The 24,764-nt window shown below is 40.5% G+C and overlaps 2 protein-coding genes across 4 annotated transcripts in view; one reads left to right on the top strand and one right to left on the bottom strand.

Annotated features, from left to right (window-relative positions):
- The window catches only part of rnf24 (ring finger protein 24), a 45,165-nt gene extending 27,838 nt beyond the window's left edge, over window positions 1-17,327 (top strand). For 2 of the 3 annotated variants that reach the window (XM_054778918.1, XM_054778921.1), the window contains 2 exons: window positions 4,628-4,707; window positions 9,226-10,593. In XM_054778918.1, coding sequence (XP_054634893.1) covers window positions 4,628-4,707; window positions 9,226-9,367 — 222 coding nt within the window. In that variant the 3' untranslated portion in view covers window positions 9,368-10,593. Of the gene's footprint in view, window positions 1-4,627; window positions 4,708-9,225; window positions 10,594-15,098 lie in introns of those variants that run through there. The other variant, XM_054778919.1, reaches the window with a different exon arrangement.
- Window positions 17,328-19,923: 2,596 nt separating this feature from the next.
- Window positions 19,924-24,714, bottom strand: LOC129182688 (coiled-coil domain-containing protein 86-like). Its single transcript, XM_054779101.1, has 4 exons — window positions 23,844-24,714; window positions 22,941-23,070; window positions 22,780-22,854; window positions 19,924-20,245 (listed from the first exon to the last, which is right to left on the bottom strand). Exons 1-4 carry the CDS (start codon window positions 24,614-24,616, stop codon window positions 20,093-20,095), a joined length of 1,131 nt encoding a protein of 376 aa, XP_054635076.1. The 5' UTR covers window positions 24,617-24,714; the 3' UTR covers window positions 19,924-20,092.
- Window positions 24,715-24,764: the final 50 nt, after the last annotated feature.

Genomic DNA, 24,764 nt, shown 5'->3' on the forward strand with positions numbered 1-24,764 from the left:
GTATTTATTCAAAAATCATGCCAGCTATTCAGATATCGTCACATACAAGGAGTCCCATGTAACTGGGGTCAAAGGTCATTTAGACTGAGTGGTAGCATGAAGCTGTGTCCACAGCCAACAGAAGTTGCTTCAGTAGTGCAGCTGCTCCTGGATGGCACATCTATACATGCCTGAAGGTTTTCTGTGTCTCTCTGCATAGTGTCAGCAGTTTGGAGTAGATACCAAGAGGTGGGCCAGTATAGCAGGAGAGACCGTAGGGGGGCTCCTTTGTGCAAGAAGGGCTGGCCTCATTTTATTTTGTTGAGCAGTGTATATTCAAAACAGCCAAAACTCCTGTTCCTGGAAGGATCTGTTGTACATCTGCACTTGGGCATTGTGGATACATTTTATCAGCCTTTTTTCCCAACTGTCAGAACAAGCTTCATGCTTTTCTTCTTTATAATGTCACAAACAGACAAGAATCTAACAATGTAATCTGAGTCACCTCAGCAACAAATACTACAACCTTTATTAGACTTGCAAACTAGTTTTGTTCCCATACTGTGAGGAGAACCCTGAAAACACAATAGTAGACTGAGCCCAGTGAATTCAATCTCTGCATTTTTTGTGGAATAATTCAAAAATGGGGCTACAAAGAGTGTTTTTTTCTACATTGTTTTGTATAATGCTGCGATATGGCCAATGAGCCTGGAGGACTGCTCCATATTAAGAATTAATGCCAAGCAACATGGCAGTAAAGCTGAGCACCTAGGTGGTGCTCCAAACAAACATTGTAAGTATCTCTGTGTACTTTGGCTGTTATATAACAATCATCTACTGGGACTCCCTTGTTTTATTCTTAAAGCAGCGGTCCTCAACCTTTCTGAGCCCACGGAATGGATCTACGGACATAGCATGAAGTGGTGCGTTCAGATGTTCAAGTAATCAGACATAGTAAATCTAATGCTATTGTCATTTACCAGTGCATAAAAAGAAAAGCGCAACGTCAAATACAGCGTGTTTTTACCGGATCAAATGGAAATGGCAAAATCTTCAATGCCATTGTGGAAACGTCTGGGTAGTTACTTTTTATTTTAATCTGAAAATACGAAACAACCAACTTCTTCCTGCACAAAACAAACACACAAGTGGTTTGGCTCATTAGCATGGAAGCAACGAGCACAAGCAACATGATCGTGTGCGCCCAATTTTGACCCCAACGTGACGTCAAAGTAAAATAAATGTCTTTGTATATTATTTTTGAATAAAATTATTTTCAAAACTGATAGGTATTCAAATTAAATCCGATGTACCGCAAATGGTGTAAAAGCTGCTACTTTTTTCGTTAACTTTGAACCCTGCGGCTTATATACTGGTGCCGCTAATTTATGGCTAAATTCTAATTTCGTGACATCTCCTTCACTTCAGAACTACTACAATTTGTTTAAATACTGTCCCGCTTGAGAGTCAGTGATAAAACTGCTTTCTTTGGCAGGAAGCAATTACAAGCTATCAGTGCACTCACAACGAGCTTGTCAACCCACTGGAAGTTACAGGAGGTCATTTTATATAACAGTCTGGCTCACGGTGTCATCTTACAAAGAACACTAAAGTCATCACACAGCAACTTAACACTCAAAAGCTATACCTGAGAAATATACAAACATACCAATATGAGTTTAAAATGGAAAAAACAACTCTTTTAAAGTTTTCCCATAATGCATTGGGTCTGAGCAACGCATTCATAGGGCGCTGCAATGACGCCAGCTTCCCTCCCTCCCTGGTGCGGCTTATACACCGGAATTTACGGTAGTTATTTACAAAACAATTTTTTTAAAAGTGTCTGTTTTATTTATTTGTGGGTCATTCTGCTGAAAGGGGTATCAAAAACATGACATAGTTTGACATAGCAAGCAAAATGTTAATGTTAAAAGAGTTATTTTCTAACCAATTTGCTGTCGAAAAATAGTACCCAAAAGTGGATTGATTACAAAAATAGATCAGTAGAAATCCTAAAGGTAACACACATGCTGGACATTATGCCATATTTCTGATTTTAAATCAGTGTCACTTTTATTCGTGTCTGAATTTTGACGAAAAACCAGAGAAATTATTTTATTTTATTTATTTTTTTATTTTTCATTTATTTTTTGCATGCCATGTTACTTGGCGACTTGGTCAAGCTTGAGCGGGGGGGGGGATAACGAGTGTAGACTTAATATGCCATCCGTCCGACACACGTCTAGATAGCAAGATATAGCATAAAGCGAAAGATCACATGTGGTGCATTTGTTGTTGTTGTTGTTTTTCCCCCGAGCAACTAGACGCGCTTGATTTTTAACTTCTTGTTTCACTTCTCATCAAAATCCATGTGCAAATGCTCTGATTCAACTCCCCAGATATAACATCTACTGAAAACCTTTACACACACTTTTTTTTTATATGTTTTTTTAATTTGTGGATAAAAACATTGTTGCTGAACTGATCATGGAACTTGTTTTGTGCTGGCACACCATGTTATTTTGCACCACCTTAAATTCAAACTGCACTATATTACTTTTCATAAAAGGTACTGTTTGCAGTTCGCTCAAAATTACACCCGCCAGCGCTTACTTAGCAAAGGCTCCTGAGTATGTGTGTATTACCTGGGGGCACAGCTTTCGTGTCTTTTTATATTCACAATTTTAATAAATAAACAAGATATTTGAGAAGTTTATGTTAAAAAAATTCCGCAATTTGTGTTGCCACTTGTCGTTGAAGGGCTATGGTGGGTTCCGCAGCCAAATCAATTGAGAACCACGCTCAAATCATTCATATCTCCCATCTGAAGGTTACCACAGCTGTTTGTCATCATTCTGACTGCCAAATATACATTTGTAAAATATTGACTGTGCCATAGTGGATTAGATCGAAAGCCTTCTTTATCTCTTTATCTCAGATACACTATTTGGACAACAAACTTTGAGACACATCTCTCAATTATTTTACTGTAATCAAATTTGTGGAAGGCCCTTTTCTGTTCCATCATGATGGTGCCTCAGTGCACAAAGCAAGGTCCATAAAGGCATGCCAGGATGAATTTGGTGTGAATGAGCCATCAAAGGCCAGCAGATTCAACATATCAAGAAATATTCCACCCACACACTCCAAAGTCTCATAGAAACGTCTTCTTTTACAGCTGAAAATACTCAATATTTTTGCCCATCTAGTGTTTTAACACTGTTGTAAGTAATTTGATGGCACACATTGCCCATCAAGTGCCACTTGTAAGTTTTTATTTACATACCACCTTATGAAGTGGGAGCTGTGTGTTACTCTGTTGGTATCCAGTACATCATGTATGTCAAACAAGGTCTGTTGTACCAGGACTTGAACACAAATTCTAACCTCTAGGCTTGAGTTCCACTCATATTTTCTTGTGGAAGAATACTGCAAATTCCGGTGTACAAGCCACACCGACTAGATTTAGAGGAAAACCAGATTTGTACATATACAGTAGAAGCCGCACCAGTGTATAAGCCGCACGTGTACACGTCATAAAATGGCAAATTGTGGCACGCGCTAATCTGCAGGTCTTTCTTTGACAGCAACCAATCATGAGCTATGAAAAAAAACTCTTGCATTTCATTGTAGGACAAGCAGCATAGAAACTTAATTGATGGAGCTGCAATGCTGCCTTTGTCCACTAGAGGAGTCCAGAGCTCCGAGGGAGGCAGAGGTTATTGCAGTGCTCCAATGAATGTGTTGCTAAGTCGCAATGCATTATGGGAAAATTTAAAAGAGTTTTTTTTTTTCATTTAAACTTGTATTGGTACATGTTTGTATATTTCTCAGTTATACCTTTTGAGTGTTAAGTTGCTGTATGATGAGTTTAGTGTTCTTTGTAAGATGACACAAACTGTTATACTGTGCAGTATATAACGACCTCCTGCGATTTCAAATGGGTTGACAAGCTTGTTATGAGTGCACTTATAGCTCGTAATTGGCTCCTGCCAAAGAAAGAGCTACCGTTTCCTCACTGACCTGCGATCGGCACAGTATTTAAACAATTAGTATTAGTTCTGAAGTAAAGGAGATGTCACAAGACTAGAATTCTGCCATAAATTAGCCGCACCACTGTATAAGCTGCAGGCTTCAAATTTCAAGAATAAAGTGATTCACGTGTAGATGGATGAAATTCATTCGCCATCACATTACATCTCATGTACATCTCACCTATGTCATTTAACATACACTTTGTCCAAAGCCACTTCGAGGTATAAAACATGGTTGGTCAACAGTAGTGAATGTTCTTTATCCTATGTTTATGTGCTAGAAGGTGCTAGAAGGCCCAAAAAGAGACGAAATGTGATTGTGACTGACTGATTTCACGAGTGTATGCAGTTCCAGAAGGGGTGACAACCTGCAAGACTGTTTTTATTGTTGAAGATATTTCAGTCCCTCAAACTCCAATATAGAAACTGCAGTAACTTCCCAAGTAACAGAACATGTGCCCATTGTGAGTGTCCATCGTTTGGGAGGTTTCTTTCCAGCTACAAGTATATTACTTTATCCAGCCACACACCAGTTTTCCAAACAGTGGAGTGCAAAGCTTTTTTTTGTCTTCGGGAAAAGAAATTGTCTTAAGTCGCCTCCTGCTCTCTTGCAGATATGTGCGGTGTGCTTGGAGGAGTTCAAACAGAAAGACGAGTTGGGGATTTGTCCGTGCAAACATGCATTTCACAGAAAGTAAGTACAAGGCTTTGTTGGTTCTTCATGGACACACGCACGCACGCGCACGCACACACACGGGGAAGGACACGTGGAGCTACAGTTACGGAATAAAGCATAATAATTTTCTAAAAAACAGTGGGTGCATGCTTGCGAGGAATAAACAAACAGGTGAATTATTGGCTCAAACTTCAACTTGCAAAAATACACGTATAATGAATCACTGCCTAGGACAGTATGACTTCCTCGAGCCAGCATGACCCACACACATTGCACTCTGGCCCCTTTCAACTGAGTTGTTTATATCTGCATGGCACTTCCTTTGGCCTAATTTTCTCCCCACTTGCTGCTAGAGTGATCATCACTCACACTGTAAAAACTGTTGTGTGTGCAAGAGTAGGCAGACAACCCAACATTCCAAACAGACACCAAGCTTAACAACTAAAGGGGTGTTACAACAAGCATGTTGCGCTACAAGCATGAAAATTAAATACAGTCATCTCTCGTTTATCGTGTTTAATTGGTTCCAGACCCGATCGCGATAAGTGTATTTTCGCAAAGTAGGATTCAATAGTAATACATTGAATATTTCATAGTTACAGCATAGAAAACCTTTTTATGACCTTCTAAATATTTTTGACCATTATTATAGCCCTCTAGACATGAAGTAACACCCCTATAGTCGCCTTGAGTCGCCTACTCAATAGAGTAGACATAATAATAGAAAATAAGCCATGTTAGCCATAAGATAAGATAGACTCACACGTTCGCTTTGACAGTGTACTTCCTGGTGGCTATTTTCTCATCAATGTAATGTTACTGACACCAAGAGACCATGTAGAATACTACTGTACTGCCGCTGTTTGTGGTTAAGGAGAGACTCACGATGCACTTCAGTGGCTTTATTAAGAATCAGAGAACACCTGCAGTGAACCTTTACACAGGAGCTGCTGTCAGCCACTCTCTGTACTGCTAACCTGCTGCTAGCACTTAGCTAACAGTCAACTGTAGCCAGCTGACGTCACACACGTCACCTCCCAGGCACCACTTCTTAAGGGCGCACACGTCACAGATACTGTATAACACTTCATATCACATCTTTTGAATGCCTTATATGTATATTTCCATTCATTTAGCTATTTTTATGCTTGAAAGTGCTTAATTTAGGTCATGAATATGTACAATTTGCTTAAATATGGATTTTTTAAATACTAATAATAGACCATATTCAACCATAAAAGGGCCATCATTTTATCATAATCATTAGTTCCTCAGTAACTAGTCTAAATTTATGTGACTTAGTTCCTCAGTAACTACTCTAATCATTAGTTCCTCATTAATTCTTGACTAGTTCCTCAGGAACTACTGTATTTTTGTGTACCTTATTGTAAAGTGAGACCAAAACTACTCATCAGCTGAGGATGCATGATGAATGCGTAACATTTCACGAAATGGAAAGGGAGGGTCAACTTCATGCAGAATCCTTCTTGATATTACACTTGTATGACAAGTAAACTGCTGCATATTCGCACTTTAAAACAATAATAGACATAATCCCTCCAGCGTGTCCTAGGTCTGCTCCGGGGCCTCCTCCTAGGTGGGCATGCCCAGACCATCTCACCAGGGAGGTGTCCGGGAGGCATCCGGGCGAGATGCCCGAGCCACCTCAACTGGCTCCTCTCGATGTGAAGGAGCAGCGGCTCTACTCTGAGCCCCTCCTGGATGACCGAGCTCCTCACCCTATCTCTTAGGGTGAGTCCAGCCACACTACGGAGGAAACTCATTTCAGCCGCTTGTATCCGCAATCTCATTCTTTCAGTCACGACCCAAAGCTCATTACCATAGATGAGGGTGGGGAATATACTGTAGATCGACCGGTAAATTGAGAGCTTTGCCTTCCGGCTCAGCTCTTTCTTCACCAAAACGGTCCAGTAAAGCGACCACATTACTGCAAACGCTGTGCTAATCCGCCTGTCGACCTCACGCTCCAACATTCCTTCACTCATGAACAAGACCCCGAGATGCTTGAACTCCTCCACCTGGGGCAGTACCTCATTCCCAACCCGGAGGGTGCAATCTACTCTTTTCCGACTGAGAACCATGGCCTCGGATTTGAAGGTGCTGAATTTCATCTAAGAAGCTTCACAATCAGCTGCAAACCTCCCCAGTAAACGCTGAAGGTCACAGCCCGATAAGGACATCAGGACCACATAGTCTGCAAATAACAGAGACGAGGTCCTAAGGTTCCCGTTCGACTAACGGTCGTACCCTTCTCTCCAGCACCCTGGAATAGACTTTCCCAGGGAGGCTGAAGAGTGTGATCCCCTGGTAGTTGGAACACACCTTCCGGTCACCCTTCTTGAAAAGGGCTATCACATCTGCCAATCCAGAGGTACTGTTCCCGACTTCCACGCAATGTTGAAGAGACATGTCAGCCAAGACAGTTCCTCAACATCCAGTGCCTTGAGAAATTCAGGGTGAAACTCGTCCACCCCCAGAGCTTTGCCACTGGGGAGCGTTTTGACTACCCCAGATACCTCTGCCACGGTGATGGAACTGTCTGCGTTCATGTCCTCGCACTCTGCTTCCTCTATGGAAGATATGTCAGTGAGATTGAGAAGGGCCTCAAAGTATTCCTTCCACCATCCGACTGTATCCTCAGTCGAGGTCAACAGGCTTCCGTCCCCACTGTAAAGAGTGTGGAGCGGGCACTGCCTCCCCTCTCTGAAGCGTCGGACGGTTTGCCAGAACCTCTTTGAGGCTGACCGAAAGTTGTGCTCCATGGCCTCACCGAACTCCTCCCACACCTGAGTTTTTGCCTCGACCACCGGCAAAGCCTCTTGCCGCTTGGCCTGCCAGTACCTGTCAGCTGCTTCAGGAGTCCCATTGATTCTCGATAGGACTCCTTCAGCTTCACGGCAGCCCTGACCTCAGGTGTCCACAATCGGATTCGGGGCTTGCCGCCATGACTGGCACCGACCACCTTGCGGCTGCAGTACCGATCAGCTACCTCAGCAATGGAGGCACGAAATACGGCCCATTCTGACTCGATATCCTTGTCCTCCCCCAGAATGCGGACGAAGATCTGCCAGAGGTGAGAGTTGAAGAGTCGATGAACGAGAGACTCTGCTAGGCGTTTCCAGAACACCCTCACTAAACATTTGGGTCTCCGAGGTCTGTCCGGCATCGTCCCCCGCCATCTAATCCAACTCATCACCAGGTGGTGATCAGTTGACATCTCAGCCTCACTGTTCACCCGCATCTGCAGAACATGCGGACGCAGGTCTGATGATACGACTACAAAGTTGATCATAGACTTGCGGCCTAGGGTGCCCTGGTGCCAAGTGCACTTGTGGACATCCTTATGTTTGAACGTGGTATTTGTTATGGACAAACTGTGGTTCGCACAGAAGTCCAATAACATCACACTGCAAGGGTTCAGGTGGGGGAGGCCGTTCCTCCCAATCACGCCCCTCCAGGTCACACAGTCATTGCCCACATGGCTGTTGAAGTCTCCCAGTAGAACTATGGGGTTACCAGCTGGGGTGCTCTCCAGCACCCCTCTGATGGACTCCAAGAAGGCTGGATATTCTGAACTGCCGTTTGGCGCGTACGCACAAACGACAGCCAGGACCCTTTCCCCAACCCGAAGGCTTAGAGAAATGACCTTCACTGGGGATGACTCCAACATGGAGGCATTGAGCTGGGGGGCTATTAATAAGCCCACACCAACTCGCCGCCTCTCCCCTGCAGCAACTCCAGGGTAGAACAAGGTCCAGCCCCTCTCAAGGAGTTTGGTTCCAGAACCCAAACTGTGGGTCAGGGTGAGTCCAACTATGTCTAGTTGGAATGTCTCAACCTCTCACACAAGTTTGGGCTCCTTCCCCACCAGAGAAGTGACATTCCATGTTTTTAATTATAACATCAAAGGACAGCTGGACAGCCCTGATGTAAATCGACAAAGACAAGTAGACGAGAGAAAAACATTTTGCTGTATGATTATTATTAATATTATTATTATATATTATCATAACTATGGTTTATTTGGTCTAAAAAAATGTTGGCAATAATATCTTTGAGGGTTTGAAAAGAGCAAAAATTAAAAAGTTTGTCCAGTCAGATTTTTTTTTCATTGTACTTTTCTTAAAATTAATTTAAAAATCCCTTTAAGTATCATACTCGTGGGCCCAGCCTCATGCATCATCTCGTCTCGTGAGTTAGGTGTCTCCTGCAACCCTATAATAAAAGGTTTTAATTGGTCAGTTCGGTCCTTGAAATGTGGTGACCACTGTTGCCCGGGGGTGTCCTCCAAACAAAATTTGTCCAGGAGCAACCCTGATGTCCATTATATTCTATGGGCAAAATGGTTCAGAAATCCAATCTGGACTGGATTGTGTTTTACCACTGTGTTTGAATGAAAGACCAGGAGGCAGGTTTAAGCCATGGTGGAGGTCTGCACCTGCCCTCGCACTGTGTACCCATTCGCCTACTAATTATCATGTCGTATTTCATGCGTTACTTCTGTTCCTGTGACAGGTGTCTCATTAAGTGGCTGGAGGTGAGGAAGGTGTGCCCACTGTGCAACATGCCTGTCTTACAGCTGGCCCAGCAGGCCGGTACCATGGAACCGCCTGTGCCAATCCAGCAGCCTTTGCCCGGAATTGAGAACCTGGTCTAGTAGACTGAAAGCCAACATGATGGTGACATTATACACACACATACATGAACACTGTCAGCTGTATAGGTCCACTTTGTTGTGACTCGCCACAAACATTGTGAGCCAACATCTCTTATCTTTACACCGGCTCATAAAAGGACTTTTCTCATGCGCTTAAACTGGACTCACTTTTTTTTTCTTCATGGACATGGAAGGAAAGTTGATGTGGTATTCCACCCACCCAGCAACACCCACAGTTGGTAGTCTTCTCACAACCAAAGTACCTTTTTGGGGACACCAGCTGAGGAGCAAGAAGAAGAAAAACAAAACAGCCAAGATCTACAATACACTAAAGTATTTGTTATTTTATTGTATATTATTTTATTTTAACAAGCACTTTACAAGAAGTCAAAAATTAATTGCTTGCAATTGTGGTAGCAAGGTATTTTTTATGTTTTGTCATTAGCTATTACTTCCGTCTTCAACATCAAGTCACGTGTGTTTTCATTTTGAATTGGTAAACATTGGCAACTATGATGGGAAATGAAAGGGACAAAGTAATATGGTTTGAAGGAAACTCTTCTGTTCGGGGACTTACACTCAATTTAAATGTGACTGAATGACACACAACAAGCTTCATATGAAGCACCATTTGTTTCATAGGATTAGTCCGACTGTTTTAACAGTTTGGGATTTTGCCAATTTTGCTGTCGACAAAATAGCAAAAAAAACCCAAAACAACCAGACTTCCTCATACAGTGGCAGAGGCACTTTATTTTCTGAGCTTCAGACAGTATCAGGCATTTTTTTCAGGGTAAGGAGCATTTTATTAGTCCTTTTCAGCATAAACCTAATCTTTCAGCTTTACAGATGCCATGTCTGCTCTGGAAGCGATATGTGTTGTGGTAAAGATGTTGCAAAACCACCTGTCATATTTTTTTTTTTGCCTGTTTAAGGTGCTGCATTTATTTAGTCAAGTGGACAAGGCACTCCATGATTAATTGGGGCATGGCGTCTGTTCGAGTGGAGGCCACTCATTGAGGAAATATGGTATGTTTTGATTGAAGGACTTTGTTATAATCTAAATACAGGAGCTGTTTTATTGAACTCATGAAGAACACAATTCCCTCAACATGAAAACACAATTTGGAGTTCGAAGTTAATGTAATGTGAATATTTAAACCAGTATAAAAGATTACCTGGGGCTTAAAAAACAAAACAAAATCACATGATCTGCTGTAAAAACATACTGAATGAATCCACACCCGCTAAAAATGCATTCAAAGTTCCATTTAGTTTTTCATTTATAGTTGATGACCCAAGGAGTGAGCTAATGCTATCATATTGGCTAAGACATTCTTTACTTCTTTAATCTACAGCAAGCAATACAGAGCCCTCTGCTAGAGTCAGCTGGTTATAATGAAGCAGCATTTCCATTCACACACACACACACACACACATATAACAGAGGCTAGTTCCTCTTTTAGGGTTGCAGCATTCTGGAGCTTTCGCCTCTCGCTCTCTTTCTCTACGGTACTTTTTGTTTGGACCTCTGAGCCCTGCTTTTTGTTTTGTTTTTTTGTCCCCGGTTGTTAGCTGCTCTCACTAAAAGTGCTGACCGGTTATGTGAGCAGCCACTTAAAAAAAAAAAGAAAAGAAAAAAAAAATGTTACTGCACAGTGATGAATGCAAGACAAACATTGTTTGGCAAGCAAGTCCATTTTTTTCAAGGCACAATCTGTAAGAAAACATGAAACCAAACACAAAAAAATGTATTTTTTAAACCTTTTGTCTAACCAGAAAGATACTCTACCGGTACTTGTTTTTATTAATGTGGTTTAATGCTCTTCTGAGAATTTACTGTATGTGCAGATGGCAACATCCCCTCGTTTCTGGAAGTGAAGTAGCTTTTTTTACTCAAATTTAAATTACATTTACATTTAAAAAAAAAAAAAGACATTTCGCCCATGTTTAATTGGTCTATGTATTTTACAATAATACACTCGAACCTCCACAGTTGAACGCGATCTATTCTGCGTTGCTGGTTGATGATTACTGAGTTAGTCTAATTTTAAAAATGTTGAAGGGACTGTATCCGACTGCGAATTACATTTTTTTAAACCAAAAAATATAAGCTAGCATATGTTACCAGTAGTGCTAGACTGTACAAAAACATGTCTATATTTTTCACAGTTACGAATTAAACTGCATAAAAAGTGTCATCAATTTTTGTTAGGACCAAATAAAATAAGTGGCGTTCATGGCTGTCACTCACCGCTGTCTCGTATACACGTACATGTCCGTAGCGCGTGCACATACACAAACGCTGTCTCAGAGAACTGAGTCATTTTGTGGTTATGATAGGCTGTACATTCAATGATAGCTAACGTTAGTAGCTAAACTTTGCAAATTGCTATCATGAGTTGACAACAAACATAACTAGTTCGCAAACGTGTGTGATACGTGGCCTACGTACTCAAAGCAGGAAGATGCGGGATATAATGCTTGTCGTAAATTTGAATGTTGGCACCCTATTGGCAGCTGGAGGAACCTGCTGCATACCGTTCCTTCAAATTAGAGTCAAACTGTTACCATCAAAAAACCTTTACTTTGTCTTTAATAAATGCATTTCTTACTGTCATACAAATGGAAAGAAGAGTTAACCACTGCAACTAAGATGAAGTTGAACTACTCACTTTTTGAAGTCTGTCACCTAGTGACGTTTTATAGGTACTGCTTGTATTAATTAACGCGCGCCTGCCAAATGACACATCGCTTTCGTAGCTTTCTACTTTGGAGGTTCCACTGTAATTGAATAAATTGCTAAAAACTAAACAAAAAAAAAAGAACATTGCCAACCCGCTGAGTGCAAGATAAACACGAGCGATTGTGTCTAAATGTATTGATCTACCATATTGTATGCTCCGAACAAGATGCCTTTGTCTTCCAATCCAACTTGTCGTGCAACAAGCAACATTTGGAACAATTCACTGTCTACATTTGGCACAATGTATATCGCAGTGACAGTGCCATGATCTGTAAGTTTATCACGTTATGGCTTTAGAGAACAAAATAAGCAACACAATGTTCGTCTTTGTGATGCTTTATTTCTTCTTCCCTTGTTGGTCTGTGTCACACTCTTGAGTGTTTCTGCACTTACAGTGTTTGTAGGTCACGTGCTAGCAGCACAAGTCTTAAGCCTCGTCGTCTTTGAATGTATGCCTCAATGTGAAAGCATGCTACTTTGCATCACCACTGTAACATATTCACATCAGTCGTGTATTTATGCTTTATGTAAGAGCCACACAATGCTACTTTTTGCTATTTGCCCATCTTGTGTCTGATTGTAAACGCAGCAAAAGGTCTCGTCGCAGCTCCCCTTCAAACTTAAGTGCCAATGGAAATGTGAATTAAAGTCCTCATCAAAATGGAAAGAATTTAGAATTAAAAGAGATAAACAAGCTTGAGCCATGAATATGTAAATGTGTTGCAGCGCCTGTGTAAATACAGCATCTAAAAGAGGGGCATCAGACTGCGCGATACCCAACTTGACTTTTTATGTGAAAGTAATTCTAAATAACCCCCACTGATGATTTTTAAGACAAGGACACTCACTGCCTCTCTCACGTCACCGTCTGTGTTATTTATTCCTCTGTAGCTTTGTTGTGCCCCTCCCACTTGGATAAAAAGCATATACAGTATAACCACCTTTCTAGAAGTATTTCCCTTTTTTGTTAACACTAATTATGTTTGTGGTCTTCCACGGACATTGTTTGTAAAACTAAGAATTCTGCAGCAGAATATTTTTGGAGATAAGAATAATAATAGTAATAATAATAATAATAGCTGTACAGTATTTGTAAGCTCTATTTTTGTATATTGCTATTTTGAGAGAAATAATAATACAATGTTTTCTTTTTTCACTTTTTTTTTTTTTTTTTTTTTGCTAATTTCATGGTTATTCGTTTAAAAGGAAAAACTGCATGTGACTGACTTGACCTGTAATAAAGTTTCCAAGTTTTGAAAAGGTTTGAGTCCTTTTTTTTCAAGAATTGTTCACTTGCACAACAGTTTTAGGTTTCTTAATTAACTTGTGTAATTAGTTTGACTTCCCAGTTTTTTTACTCAGTAGTTTTAACTTCAACCACTTTTTTTAAGTGAGTCATTGTACGTTAATTAGGAGCACTAGTTGCACGAAAAATGTTACTGTTTTTGAATGTTGGCCTGACAGCAGAGCGGTTTGCGTTATGGCGCCATCAAATGGCCGTATGGCGTCATTGCAACTTCGGACAATATACTGTATACAGTGGGGAAAATACTGTTAAGTGATTAAGTTACCCTTACAAATACATGAACAGTCTAGAATTTTTTGGTAGGTTTATTGTAATGGAAAGAAACAATGTAAATTCATATCATTTTTTTTTAAATTGCATTTGATTTAAAGAAATAAGTATTTGATCCCAAAGCAAAATGTGACATTATAGTACTTGGTGGAGACACACAGAGGTCACAGGTTTCTTGTAGTTGGACACCAGTTTCACACAGCAGGTATTTTGGTCCACTCTTTACAGACACCCCAAAACCCTGACGGTTTCGAGGCTGTCGCTTGGCAACTCAGTCTGAATCCCAATTCCACTCCGTACCCCCTTGTATTAGCCCTTATAAGAAAAGCCTAAGACCCCGAGGATTTGCGTGTTCATGAGAATTAAGTGGTGTCCCAATTCTCCTTCAGGGGTAAGGAGTAAGTGCTAGTGATGTGTGATACAACTTATATCTAATATCCGATCCGATATCGATGCTAGGTTTAAAATTCACCTAATGCGTCTGGTAAATTTTAAAAAGTATTGTATTTCATATCATGGCATAAATAATACAAGACATTTAATTAATTATTTTAATGAATTGTTAATTTAAATAAATTATTCATTTTAAGTAATTGGACAATTTAAGTTATTTATTTTAAACCCTCAACTATACTGAGTTAGAGGGGTGATTTACATTATAGCAAAAACAGAGGGCAAAGTCATATAAAATATGTGATAATTGTATTTTCTATCCGTTTTCCATGCCGCTTATCTCCACTAGGGTCGCAGGGGTATGCTGGAGCCTATCCCAGCTGACTTCGGGCAGGAGGTGGAGTACATCCTGGACAGGTCACCAGCCAATCGCAGGGCACATATAGACAAACAACCATTCACACTCACATTCATACCTATGGACAATTTAGAGTCTCCAATTAACCTAACATGCATGTTTTTGGAATGTGGGAGGAAACCGGAGTACTCGGAGAAAACACACGCGCACACGGGGAGAATCGAACCCAGGTCTTCCCGATCTCCAGACTGTGACTGTGTGGCCACTCTGCGGCCCGAAAATGGTATTTTAAACAATCGATTTTAGAGCATGAAGGTCATTTTAGCAAGGTAATATTTTATTTTCTTTCATGTGGCCCAGAATTCCTGATTATAGCCACTCTAGTCCACCAACAATTCCCATGGTGAGATATGTTTATTGTATTCAGCGTACAGTATGGATGGTCAGGAAGTGAGCGAAATAAAAGATGAAAACAACATGGCCATATGTGGACAGCACACCGGATTATCAAAGTTGATTCAATCTAACGTTGTCCCATCTATTACTATCACTCTATTTTCTGTTTTCAAAACACTATTACTATACTGCTATTACCATTGTATTTACAATGAGTTGTAATAGTTGTAGCCCGACAATCATGCATGTGTCATCCCTGCAGGAGATGCTGAGCCAACTGAAATCGGCACTCCGCTACACCACACAGCACTCCAGGACCATTCAAAAACTGCAATCCCAGTATGGAAAAGTCAAATGCAACAAAATGCCATTCTGGACTTTCAAAAAAAAAAAATCTGAGGGAGAACATCAACAACAGGAGTACAGCGAGGCCAAAACAAGGAGGTTTTTAAACTTTGAAATACTGCGTGATAAGCTTTATGCAGTACATTTGTTGTTCATAAAGTTTGTTATTTCTATTTCAAATGTATATTTGATGCTTTTTATTTTTTTAAAAAGGTGTTTTGAGGTAGGCTATATAACATTGAAATAATGTAGAAATGTATGCACCTTACTTTATGGTAGGACACATTTATTATGAACCGTTTAATTATCCCATCTGCCTACGTCACAGCCAGCAAGCCGTGAAGGGTGATGAAGTCATGAGAATCAAGTGGTGTCCCATTTCTTAGTGGCTTCTTCCCCTTGGCCCTCGGTTTTTTAGGGGTAGAATTGGGATTCAGCCAACGTTTCGGCTTCCTTCATTGATTTTCTAGTGGATTAAGTTCCATAGACTGGCGAGGCCACTCCAGAACCTGAATGTCCTTCTTTTGTTGTATGTTATGAGCCTTTGTCATGGTGGAAGACCCATCCACGAGCCATCTTCAGTGTCCTGGCTGAGCCCAAGAGGTTGTCATCCACAGTTCTACCATACATGGCACTGTTCATCGGCCCCTCAATGCAATGAAGTAATTGTAGCAGACTATTTGTTGTGGTCCTGAGCCTGTACTTGTCTTTTTCTGTGTGTGATCGAGATGCCACCTCAGAAAGGTACCAGTGATAGCAATGAGGAACAATATGAAAATAACCGTGGAACCAGAAATGGAAAGTGGGACACACATCTCGGTCCTGGTTGCTAAGTACAATATGGCTGTCACATTGGGCGACTATACAATTTGTTTTTACATCATACCAGTTGTAAACTTCTGTTTGCACCTGAATAACAGTTGAGGATGTTTCGTAAAACATTGCCTGTACAGTTAGTAAAGGTTTTATGATGGCAGTTTGACCCTGAAACAGATTATTTTTACTTCTATTATTTATTTAACTTTTTTCATGACAATATTCAAACACAGTGTATCACCTAGATATTTTTTCAGCCTATCAACACAGGGCTTTTAACCACATTGTATTTAAATTAAATTATGTTGTGTTTATGTTAGATTTAAATTGCGTAGTACTGAAGGAGCGCCACACCGAGGTGGCACATGACCACGCCGCTCACATGAGTCAGTGTTGTGTGTGTAGCGGCACTTGTCGTTGTGTTGGTTGACTTTGTTGTCGTCATGGTTCCAGTTGTGACTTTGTTGCCAGGTGTGGTTGCAGCGTTTCCAGTTGCACTTTTAGCAGTTGTTGCTTTGTTGCCATCTGTGGTCGCGGTGTTGCCAGTTGCACTTTTCCCAGTTGTCACTTTGTTGCCCGCTGTGGTCGCAGCGTTGCCAGTTGGAGGGTTTCCGGTTGCACTTTTGCTGTTTGCAGTGGCAGCGTTGGTGGCGGCAGCATTGGGCGTGGTGAGCGCATTAGTTGTCTTGCTTGTCGTTGTTTGGGCGTTTACCGATACTGTCAGACAATAACAAAACAATTAAACAAACGTCAGTTGTGCATCTGGAACTTTATCAGAAGTTGTGAGAGCAGGAACGACAAGAAGGCGCTTACCAATGATCAGGAGTTGCAGCAAGATTAGCCCAAGCATTTTTGAAAAATTCTTCCAACTGGAGAAAAAAAAAAATCATAAAAAATGGTAATTTTGACGACATAAAGATTTCCCCACATCAGCGATGGCAAAGAGCAAAAGTGTGATGATAACCATAGAGCTTACTACGACAGAAGAAAGTATCAGTCTGTTCACGGCAGTGTGTGTGTATATAGTATGTACAGGCGTCATCAAAGGATGAGTAGTTTTACATCATTTAGTACATCAGTACATCACATAACTCATCAGGATTATTTGTTGTCTCTGAGGTTTAGTACATTAAATATAAGAAATATACATATAAAAACGCATTCACGTCTAATAAGTTTGAGTTCTGTAGTTTTTCTAGTATGTAACCTGCAAAGTGGCTGGTGCCATGCTATTTAAAAACAAACAAAATAAAGTTGTTTTATGAATTGGGATACATTTTTTTTGCATTTATAAAGTTTGAAAATTAGGACAAAAATCATTTTACAATAATAATTATATTTATAATAATAAATTGAATAAAAATAATATGTTCTGTTATAATATTGTAAATTTATTCTTGCATGTTTATGACATTTTCTAGTAATATTAGCACTTAGTTTTTTTGTGAAATGTAAAAAATTTTAAATTAATTTAGAATTTGACAATATTTTTCATGACGATTAAATAAGTATTACAGGAAAAAAATATTAAACAACAATAAAGAAAGTAATATTATGATAAGTAGGTCATAAAAATCAACCGGTTAAAAAAAAATCTACATTTTATGAGAAAAAAGTTGTTATATGATTAGAAAATAAACTGAAATTTTGTGTAAGTCATAAAATGACTACAAATAACTCAAAATAATGTTTTCATTTGAACATTATTCTTGTCACCTTAATACTTTTTCTAGTAAAAGTGAATGGAAATTTTTAACTCATTCAATCAGGTATCATCCATCCGTCCATTTTCTATATCGCTTCTTCCTCATTAGGGTCGCGGGGGCATGCTGGAGCCTATCCCAGCTGACTTCGGGCGACAGGCGGGGTACACCCTGGACTGGTCGCCAGCCAATCGCAGGACACATATAGACAAACAACCATTCACACTCACATTCATACCTATGGACAATTTAGAGTCGCCAATTAGCCTAACATGAATGTGGGAGGGAACCGGCGTACCAGAGAAAACCCACGCGCACACGGGGAGAACATCCAAACTCCACACAGAAATGCCCAAGGGAGAATCAAACCCAGGTCTTCCCGATCTCTAGGCTGTGACCGTGTGGCCAACATGCTAACCACTAGACCACTGTGCGGCCAATCAGGTATTATTTTATTGAAATTTAAATTTACATTTTTTTAATGACAATGTAATTGTAGCATCACAGGAAAAACATGAAATGAAAGGATAATACCGTAATATTATAAGAACTTGACATTTTAGGAGAATAAAGTTGTGACATTATGAAAAGAAAACTACTGTATAGTCAGAAATTGTCAGGAAAAAAACAAAAATATTAAATTAGAATAATGTATTATTATTAGAAAAAAGTCATAGTTAGAAGAGTAAAGCTGTTATATTACGAGGGGGGAATGTTTTCCAACAATAAAGTTGTAATTTTACAAGAAAAAAAATGAATGAAAGTCGTATTCTTACAGGGAGAAAAAAAAAAGCTAATGTGAATAAAAGAATAACATTTAAGAAAAAGCTTTGAAAGTTTTTATATCATAAGAAAACAGTCTAAATTATGTGAAAATAAAGTGAGAATATTATAAGAAAAAAAGTCAAAATTTTATGTGAATTAAAGAATATTATAAGGAAGAAGTTCCCAATTAAAGTTCTAGTATGAAAAACATGTGTCAGCAAAGTCAGACAACAAGAAAAAAAGTCAAAATGTTATGTGAATAAAGAAATGCTACAAAAAAGAAAAAAGCTCATTAATAAAGTTTTAATATTTTGAGAAAACACAAAATTATGTGATAATAAGGTCAGAATATTACATGATTTTAATTTTCTAATTTACAAGAAAAATACAAATCTATTGCCACATTATTATTTCCATAATTTCACAATTATTTTTGTCATTTTCACTGTGAATGGTTATTTATCTATACGTGCCTTGTGATTGACTGGTGACCAGTCAAGGGCGTACCCCTCCTGTCGCTCAAAGTCAACTGGGACAGGCTCCAGCATACCCCCGCGACCCTAGTGAGGATAAGCGCCATAGAAAATGGATGGATGGATTTTCACTGTGCCCTTAATACTTCCTATTTTTCACTAATTTCGGTGCTTCAGTTTTAATGTTTTTGTTTTTACTTTTGCATTATTGTTTTTAAGAATATAACAGAAACATGTTGAAGCGACAAACACAAAATTTGAGTCGGATTCAAACCTTGAAATAGCTCAGCAATAGACACTCATAAGAGGCGATTGTACTTACAAAGTCTTCACTCGTTGACGTGAAAGTCTTCCCCCTCAGTGGTGACCTTTAGTGACAGCTTCCGCCTGCGTGTATGTCTTTATAGGACACGACAGACCTTGACAAATGATGTGGACATGACGTATTGCGGGTGACCCTCATCATTCCTTCCACCTTGCTCATTCCTTCCACCTTGCTCAACTCTCTGTGCTACACGTCTGTCTTTTCAACGATGTCCCATTATTCTACGTAGGATTTCAAAAAGCAAACAGGTCACAGTTGACACAAAGACGCCACTATGCGCCACACACTGGTGACTTGTTTGTTGGTGGGCGTCTCTGCACACTTCTCCAGGAGATTAAGTCCACGGAATGAGAGTAAAGGTGTGGACGCCTTTGTCTTTGCCTGTCCACATAACTCATCTGTCCATTCTTTCATGGCGACATTGTGTCACGCCTCATCACTGTGTCACCGACAAGAGGTCAGAGTGAAACTCCTACTTACAAATAGCTGATTGATGCCCTACTACATTTTGGTATGCTTATGTTGGGTACAATCTGCACTGATACGCTACCAAAAAGATGGAGATTCTTATACTGTACTGCAGTGTGTCGACTGATTTATGTATGTTGCGGTGGAATCAGGCCAAGCTAATTCAAGAAAAAAAAAATCAATGCATTTTCAGTTAATACTTGGTTTAATAGAAAGTCCTGCGTGTGGGAAGTACAGCAACAACTGTTTTATTTATGTGGAGACAGCTTCAAACTGACTTTATACATAAATAATCCACTAAATCCACTTTTGTGTGTGTGTGTGTGTTGGAAAGAAATAACATGCAACGTAGTTTCAGCCCTCAGGTCAAATTTTTAGTCTTGTTTTTCTTTGCTTGTTTGCTGTTGACGTTCTGCTTGTCTCTCGTCTTCTCCATCAGCGCAAGCGTGTCCCGTTTCTCGATCTTCCTCAGCTGCTTCTTCTTCATCCTCTTGATCTTTGCCGTGTTCCGTATCTGACAAAACAAAAACGAATAAAAAAAAAAAGACAACAAAACAAAGTTACAATAAATGTGCTTTGGGATGTAAAAGTAAAGCGGTCATTGTGATTGCAAGTCTGCATACAGTTAGCTTGTGTATTTGATGGCTAATATAGTAATAATAATAATATTAGAAGAATGTTGAAGCCTACTACACACTCACTGGACATTTCATTAGGTACACCGACATCATCTCATGGGTGTAGAACCGCATTGTATCATACCGAGTGGTCATTAAAAACAGCTCCCAGTATGATGCACTGTAGCACGACACCACTGCAGACTAAACCAATAATAATAAATGCATTGTTATTATACCTCTCTTACAATATCAATCAAAACAATCATACTTATATGAAATGTTATATTTCTTAAAGGGATAGCTTGGATTTTTTGACATACAGTTGTATGACATCCCCATCAGCAGTGTCGTGCATCAACAGTGACTTACCCCCCTACTTGGTCCCGCGAGTCCAGTTTTGGTTGGATTTCCGTGACGAGGAAGGTAGTTCTGCTTAGTTACTGGGGCCACTTAAGTAAAGAGTTTGGCTTATCAAAACAATGTGTGTTCAAAAGAGTAATACACTAAGGCACTGTTGATGCAATAAATTTGATTGATTTCATTTTGTCATTTATTTATTTTTATTTTTGTAGTAAATTTATTTTATCAATTTGTGTATGGGGTAAATATGCAAGTCTTGTCCACAACTTCCTCCTCGACCACACCTAGTCTATTGTGATCAGTCAGGGGTCAGCTCCTGTCGCCCCCACTCCCTCCACCACCATTCAGAGCTGAACAGAGACACACGCCCCTCAACTGGTTACGTGCTAATGTGTATCAGCAAACAGTAAAGAAGAAATGGACACTGGATATACAATAATCCTTCGTTTATTGCGATTAATAGGTTCCAAACCCAAATGTAATAAATTAAATTTCCGCAAAGTAGCTTTTCTTATTTATAAATGGAATATTTTTGTAGTTAGAACACAGAAAAACTGTTTGTGACCTTCTAAATACAGTTCTTAACATTATTAGAGCCCTCTAGACATTAAATAATATAGTCACCTTTACACCCGTATTACCCAAAATAGTAGACATAACAGAAAATAAGCTATTTAAGACCTAAATAAGACCCGTGCTCGTGCATGTTGCTATAAAAGTGCTCTCTAAAGAAGCAGAGTGAGTGGCTGACAGGAAGTGACGTCTGGGGTTCATATTGAGTTTCAGCTTGCCGTGGTTACTGCCGCAACAGTAGCTAGTGTTTTTATTAATTATTAATTCAAACCTGCAATAAAAGCCTGTTGTTCCGGCGATCAAGTCTGGCCATTGTATGTCTCACCAAAAAGTACAGTAACATTACTGACACCTAGTGGTCAGTGTAAAATACTAAGGGCGGCATCTTTGAATTAGTCTTTTGCCTTATAGTATATTTGTATTTTAGTACATTTAGCCATTTTTCTGCTTGAAAATGCTTAATTTAGGCAAAAAATACATCACATTTGCTTAAATGTGCATATGTTTTGATTAATAATTGACTGTATTCATCCACAAAACAGCATGGTATATTAACTGATATTTGTGAAAAACCTTGATATAGTGAAGCAGTGAAATTCGAACTGCAAAGTGGCGAGGGACGACTGTACTTGGATTCATATTGGGAGAATCCAGCGTCGTCCGTCAAGTGACGAGAGTAGAGGAGTAGTGACCGTGAGGCAGGTCTTTACCTCCCCGGAAAAATGTTCCCATTGCTCCCTTACGTCGGAAAAAATACTCCTGGCTGCAATTTTCAAGAAAAAGTGAACAGAACTGAGCAGTGCTCGTTGGTTACCACTGGACACCCGGCAAGTTGCGACGTGAGAAATTCACAAGATCACGGGGAAATGTAGAACAAGAATACATTTACTAATATACTCTAAGTCTGAAACGTTGGAAATGTAGAATAGGGCTTCTTTAATTATGTCTATCCTATTCTGTACCATAACGTTGGTGTTTTGAAATCCTTTCAAATAATATGCATTTACAGTCGTCCCTCGCCGCTTTGCGGTTCCTACGTCGCTCCCTCATTCTATTGCGGTTTTTCAAAAATGTATTAATTAATAAATGGTCTCTCTGGTCACTCGGCGTCAGTAATGTTACATTGATGAGACACTGCCCTAAACTACAGTAGGTCACAACCGGACCTAGTCGTGCCATTTTTGCCGTTCCCCAAATCACTGCATTTTTTTTTGGTTGTTTTTTTGTAAAGAACGTAGTTGTGGTGACCTTGAAGGAGTAAGATCTCGACACGCATGGAGGACGTACGAAATATCTGAACGTGTGTTGGTCGCACTAATTACGTACGGACGACTGTATTGTAATTATTATTCAATTCATTAATAAAATACATAAATTGTACATAATGTTGCACAAAGATATTTTCACAAATGCTCACATCTCAAAACTACTGCGCACTTTTAAGACTAACGAGCATAATTATAGCAGCATTCACACGAGGGACACAAGCACGTACCACTTGTACAATCTCTGCCTTGCGCTCGTTCTCCTCACGTCGTTTCAAGTTCTCCTCTCTCCGTTTCCTCTTCTCCTGCAGAGGCAGTGGGACAAAGTCAGTAAGTACATGGAGTGTGAAAGTGCTTTTCTAAGATGAGCAACAGCTTCATCAAGGTTTACCTCTTTCTGTTTGGCTTTCTGCTCTTTCAGCTGCAACGAGTACTGTTGCACCAGCTGCTTCTCTCGCTTGGCCGCCATCTTCTTCTCCCAGGAGGTGCACAGTGCTGTGTCTCTGACCAATGCTGAGAACCTACAAACACATCAATTAGCATGTTAGTCGACATAAGAAGCTTTCGTCAGCATCTAAAATTGATCATTTGGCGTTTATTTGCTCAAGTGCAGAGAAAACCTGGTAATTATTTGAAGCAGGAGGATGTCTCAATGCTTGTCTAATCTCTCCAAATTAGCAAGCATGTTTAGGGCTCTTTTATAAGCATTACGTTGATGACGCAGTTCAATTTTGCACTTGCTGCATGGCTGTAAGACCACGCTTACGTGAAAAAACGTCTGAAAAAGATGGCGTTTCCCATACATTCGTTTATGTTTGGCAGGCCACCACAAACACATTTGGAACACCACCAATAGATTTGGCGCTACCTGTTCACCCTCGCTCTTAAACACATTAATGAGTGTGTGTCTCTGAATGCAGCTTGTTACATCGTCATACACTAGACCGCTTCTTAACACAGTCTGGTCTGCGAGAGAATAAGAAGGCATAGCAGGAGAGATCAGTGTTGCCAACTAGCAACTTTGTCACCATATTTTGCAAGTATTCAAAACACTCCAGAGACTATTTAAAAAAAACAAACAAGTTCTTGTGTTACTGGAGACTGACATGAAAGCATGTATCCCTCTTCTCAATGAGCAGCAAGTGCTGATGCAGGACCCTTCATCTCAAAGCACTACCAGGCGGCTCAGACTTGTTTGTGACATTTAAAAAAAAATGACATGAAGCAATATTGTGTGTGAATCAAGAAATGCATTATGGCTGTGAATGTGTCCATAAAACGCCGTGAACTTCACCTCTGTTTGTTACGATCCTTCCACACTCGCCCTGATTTGGGCTTCCCCAGTGGAATAACTACTGCATTGGGCTTCACACTTGGCCCAAGACGAGGCTTCTTACGTGGGGTTGACTCTGCAGTCGCTGGGGCTCTTTCCGCCGGTGAAGGCTTGGATACTTGGCCGTCTGTTGCTGCTTCTGTGCACTGCTCAGCTGGCGCATGTTCTACACAGACGTCTATGGGCTTTGATTCAACCGGCTCCACTGGCGTGGGTTCTACACAGACCTCTATGGGCTTTGATTCAACCGGCTCCACTGGCGTGGGTTCTACACAGACCTCTATGGGCTTCGCCTCAACCGGCTCCACTGGTGTGGGTTCTACACAGACCTCTATGGGCTTCGACTCAATCGGCTCCACTGGTGTGGGTTCTACACAGACCTCTATGGGCTTTGCCTCAATCGGCTCCACTGGTGTGGGTTCTACACAGACCTCTATGGGCTTTGATTCAACCAGCTCCACTGGCGTGGGTTCTACACAGACCTCTATGGGCTCCGTCTCGACCGGCTCCACTGGCGTAGGTTCTAAACAAACTGGTTCTGTCTGCTCCGGTATGACAGACCTCCTGGTCCGACGGCTAGAACTTCTCACCGGAGTTTCGGAGCTCAGCAGTGTGACTGGAGCACGCACGGCGCGGCCGCTGCGGGTCCTCCTGCTCACCGGAGGCTCGTCCCGGTTTTCCTCCGCTAAGGACTTGTGAGTATCATCGGAAACTGCGCTTTGCTTTTTCGACATGTTTCTAGCACATTAAACTTGCTTCTTTGCCCACGTGTATACCGACTGGTCAGATGTTACGCACTTCCGTGTGGTGGCTATGATTGTAAACAACGTGTGTTTTCACTACCGCCATCACATGGTCGGGAGGATGAACTTCAAACGAACT

The sequence above is a fragment of the Dunckerocampus dactyliophorus genome, chromosome 6, assembly GCF_027744805.1.
Source record: "Dunckerocampus dactyliophorus isolate RoL2022-P2 chromosome 6, RoL_Ddac_1.1, whole genome shotgun sequence".
In the NCBI taxonomy this organism is placed as follows: Eukaryota; Metazoa; Chordata; class Actinopteri; order Syngnathiformes; family Syngnathidae; genus Dunckerocampus; species Dunckerocampus dactyliophorus.

Bases quoted from the DNA above. Each gene is read 5' to 3' on its own strand.
- LOC129182688 (XM_054779101.1), bottom strand. From the start codon at position 24,616: ATGTCGAAAAAGCAAAGCGCAGTTTCCGATGATACTCACAAGTCCTTA. The intron at 23,071-23,843 runs GTGAAGTTCACG...ATGTGTTTGTAG, and splicing joins AAGGATCGTAACAAACAGAG to GTTCTCAGCATTGGTCAGAG. The intron at 22,855-22,940 runs GTAAACCTTGAT...CTGCCTCTGCAG, and splicing joins AGAAAGCCAAACAGAAAGAG to GAGAAGAGGAAACGGAGAGA.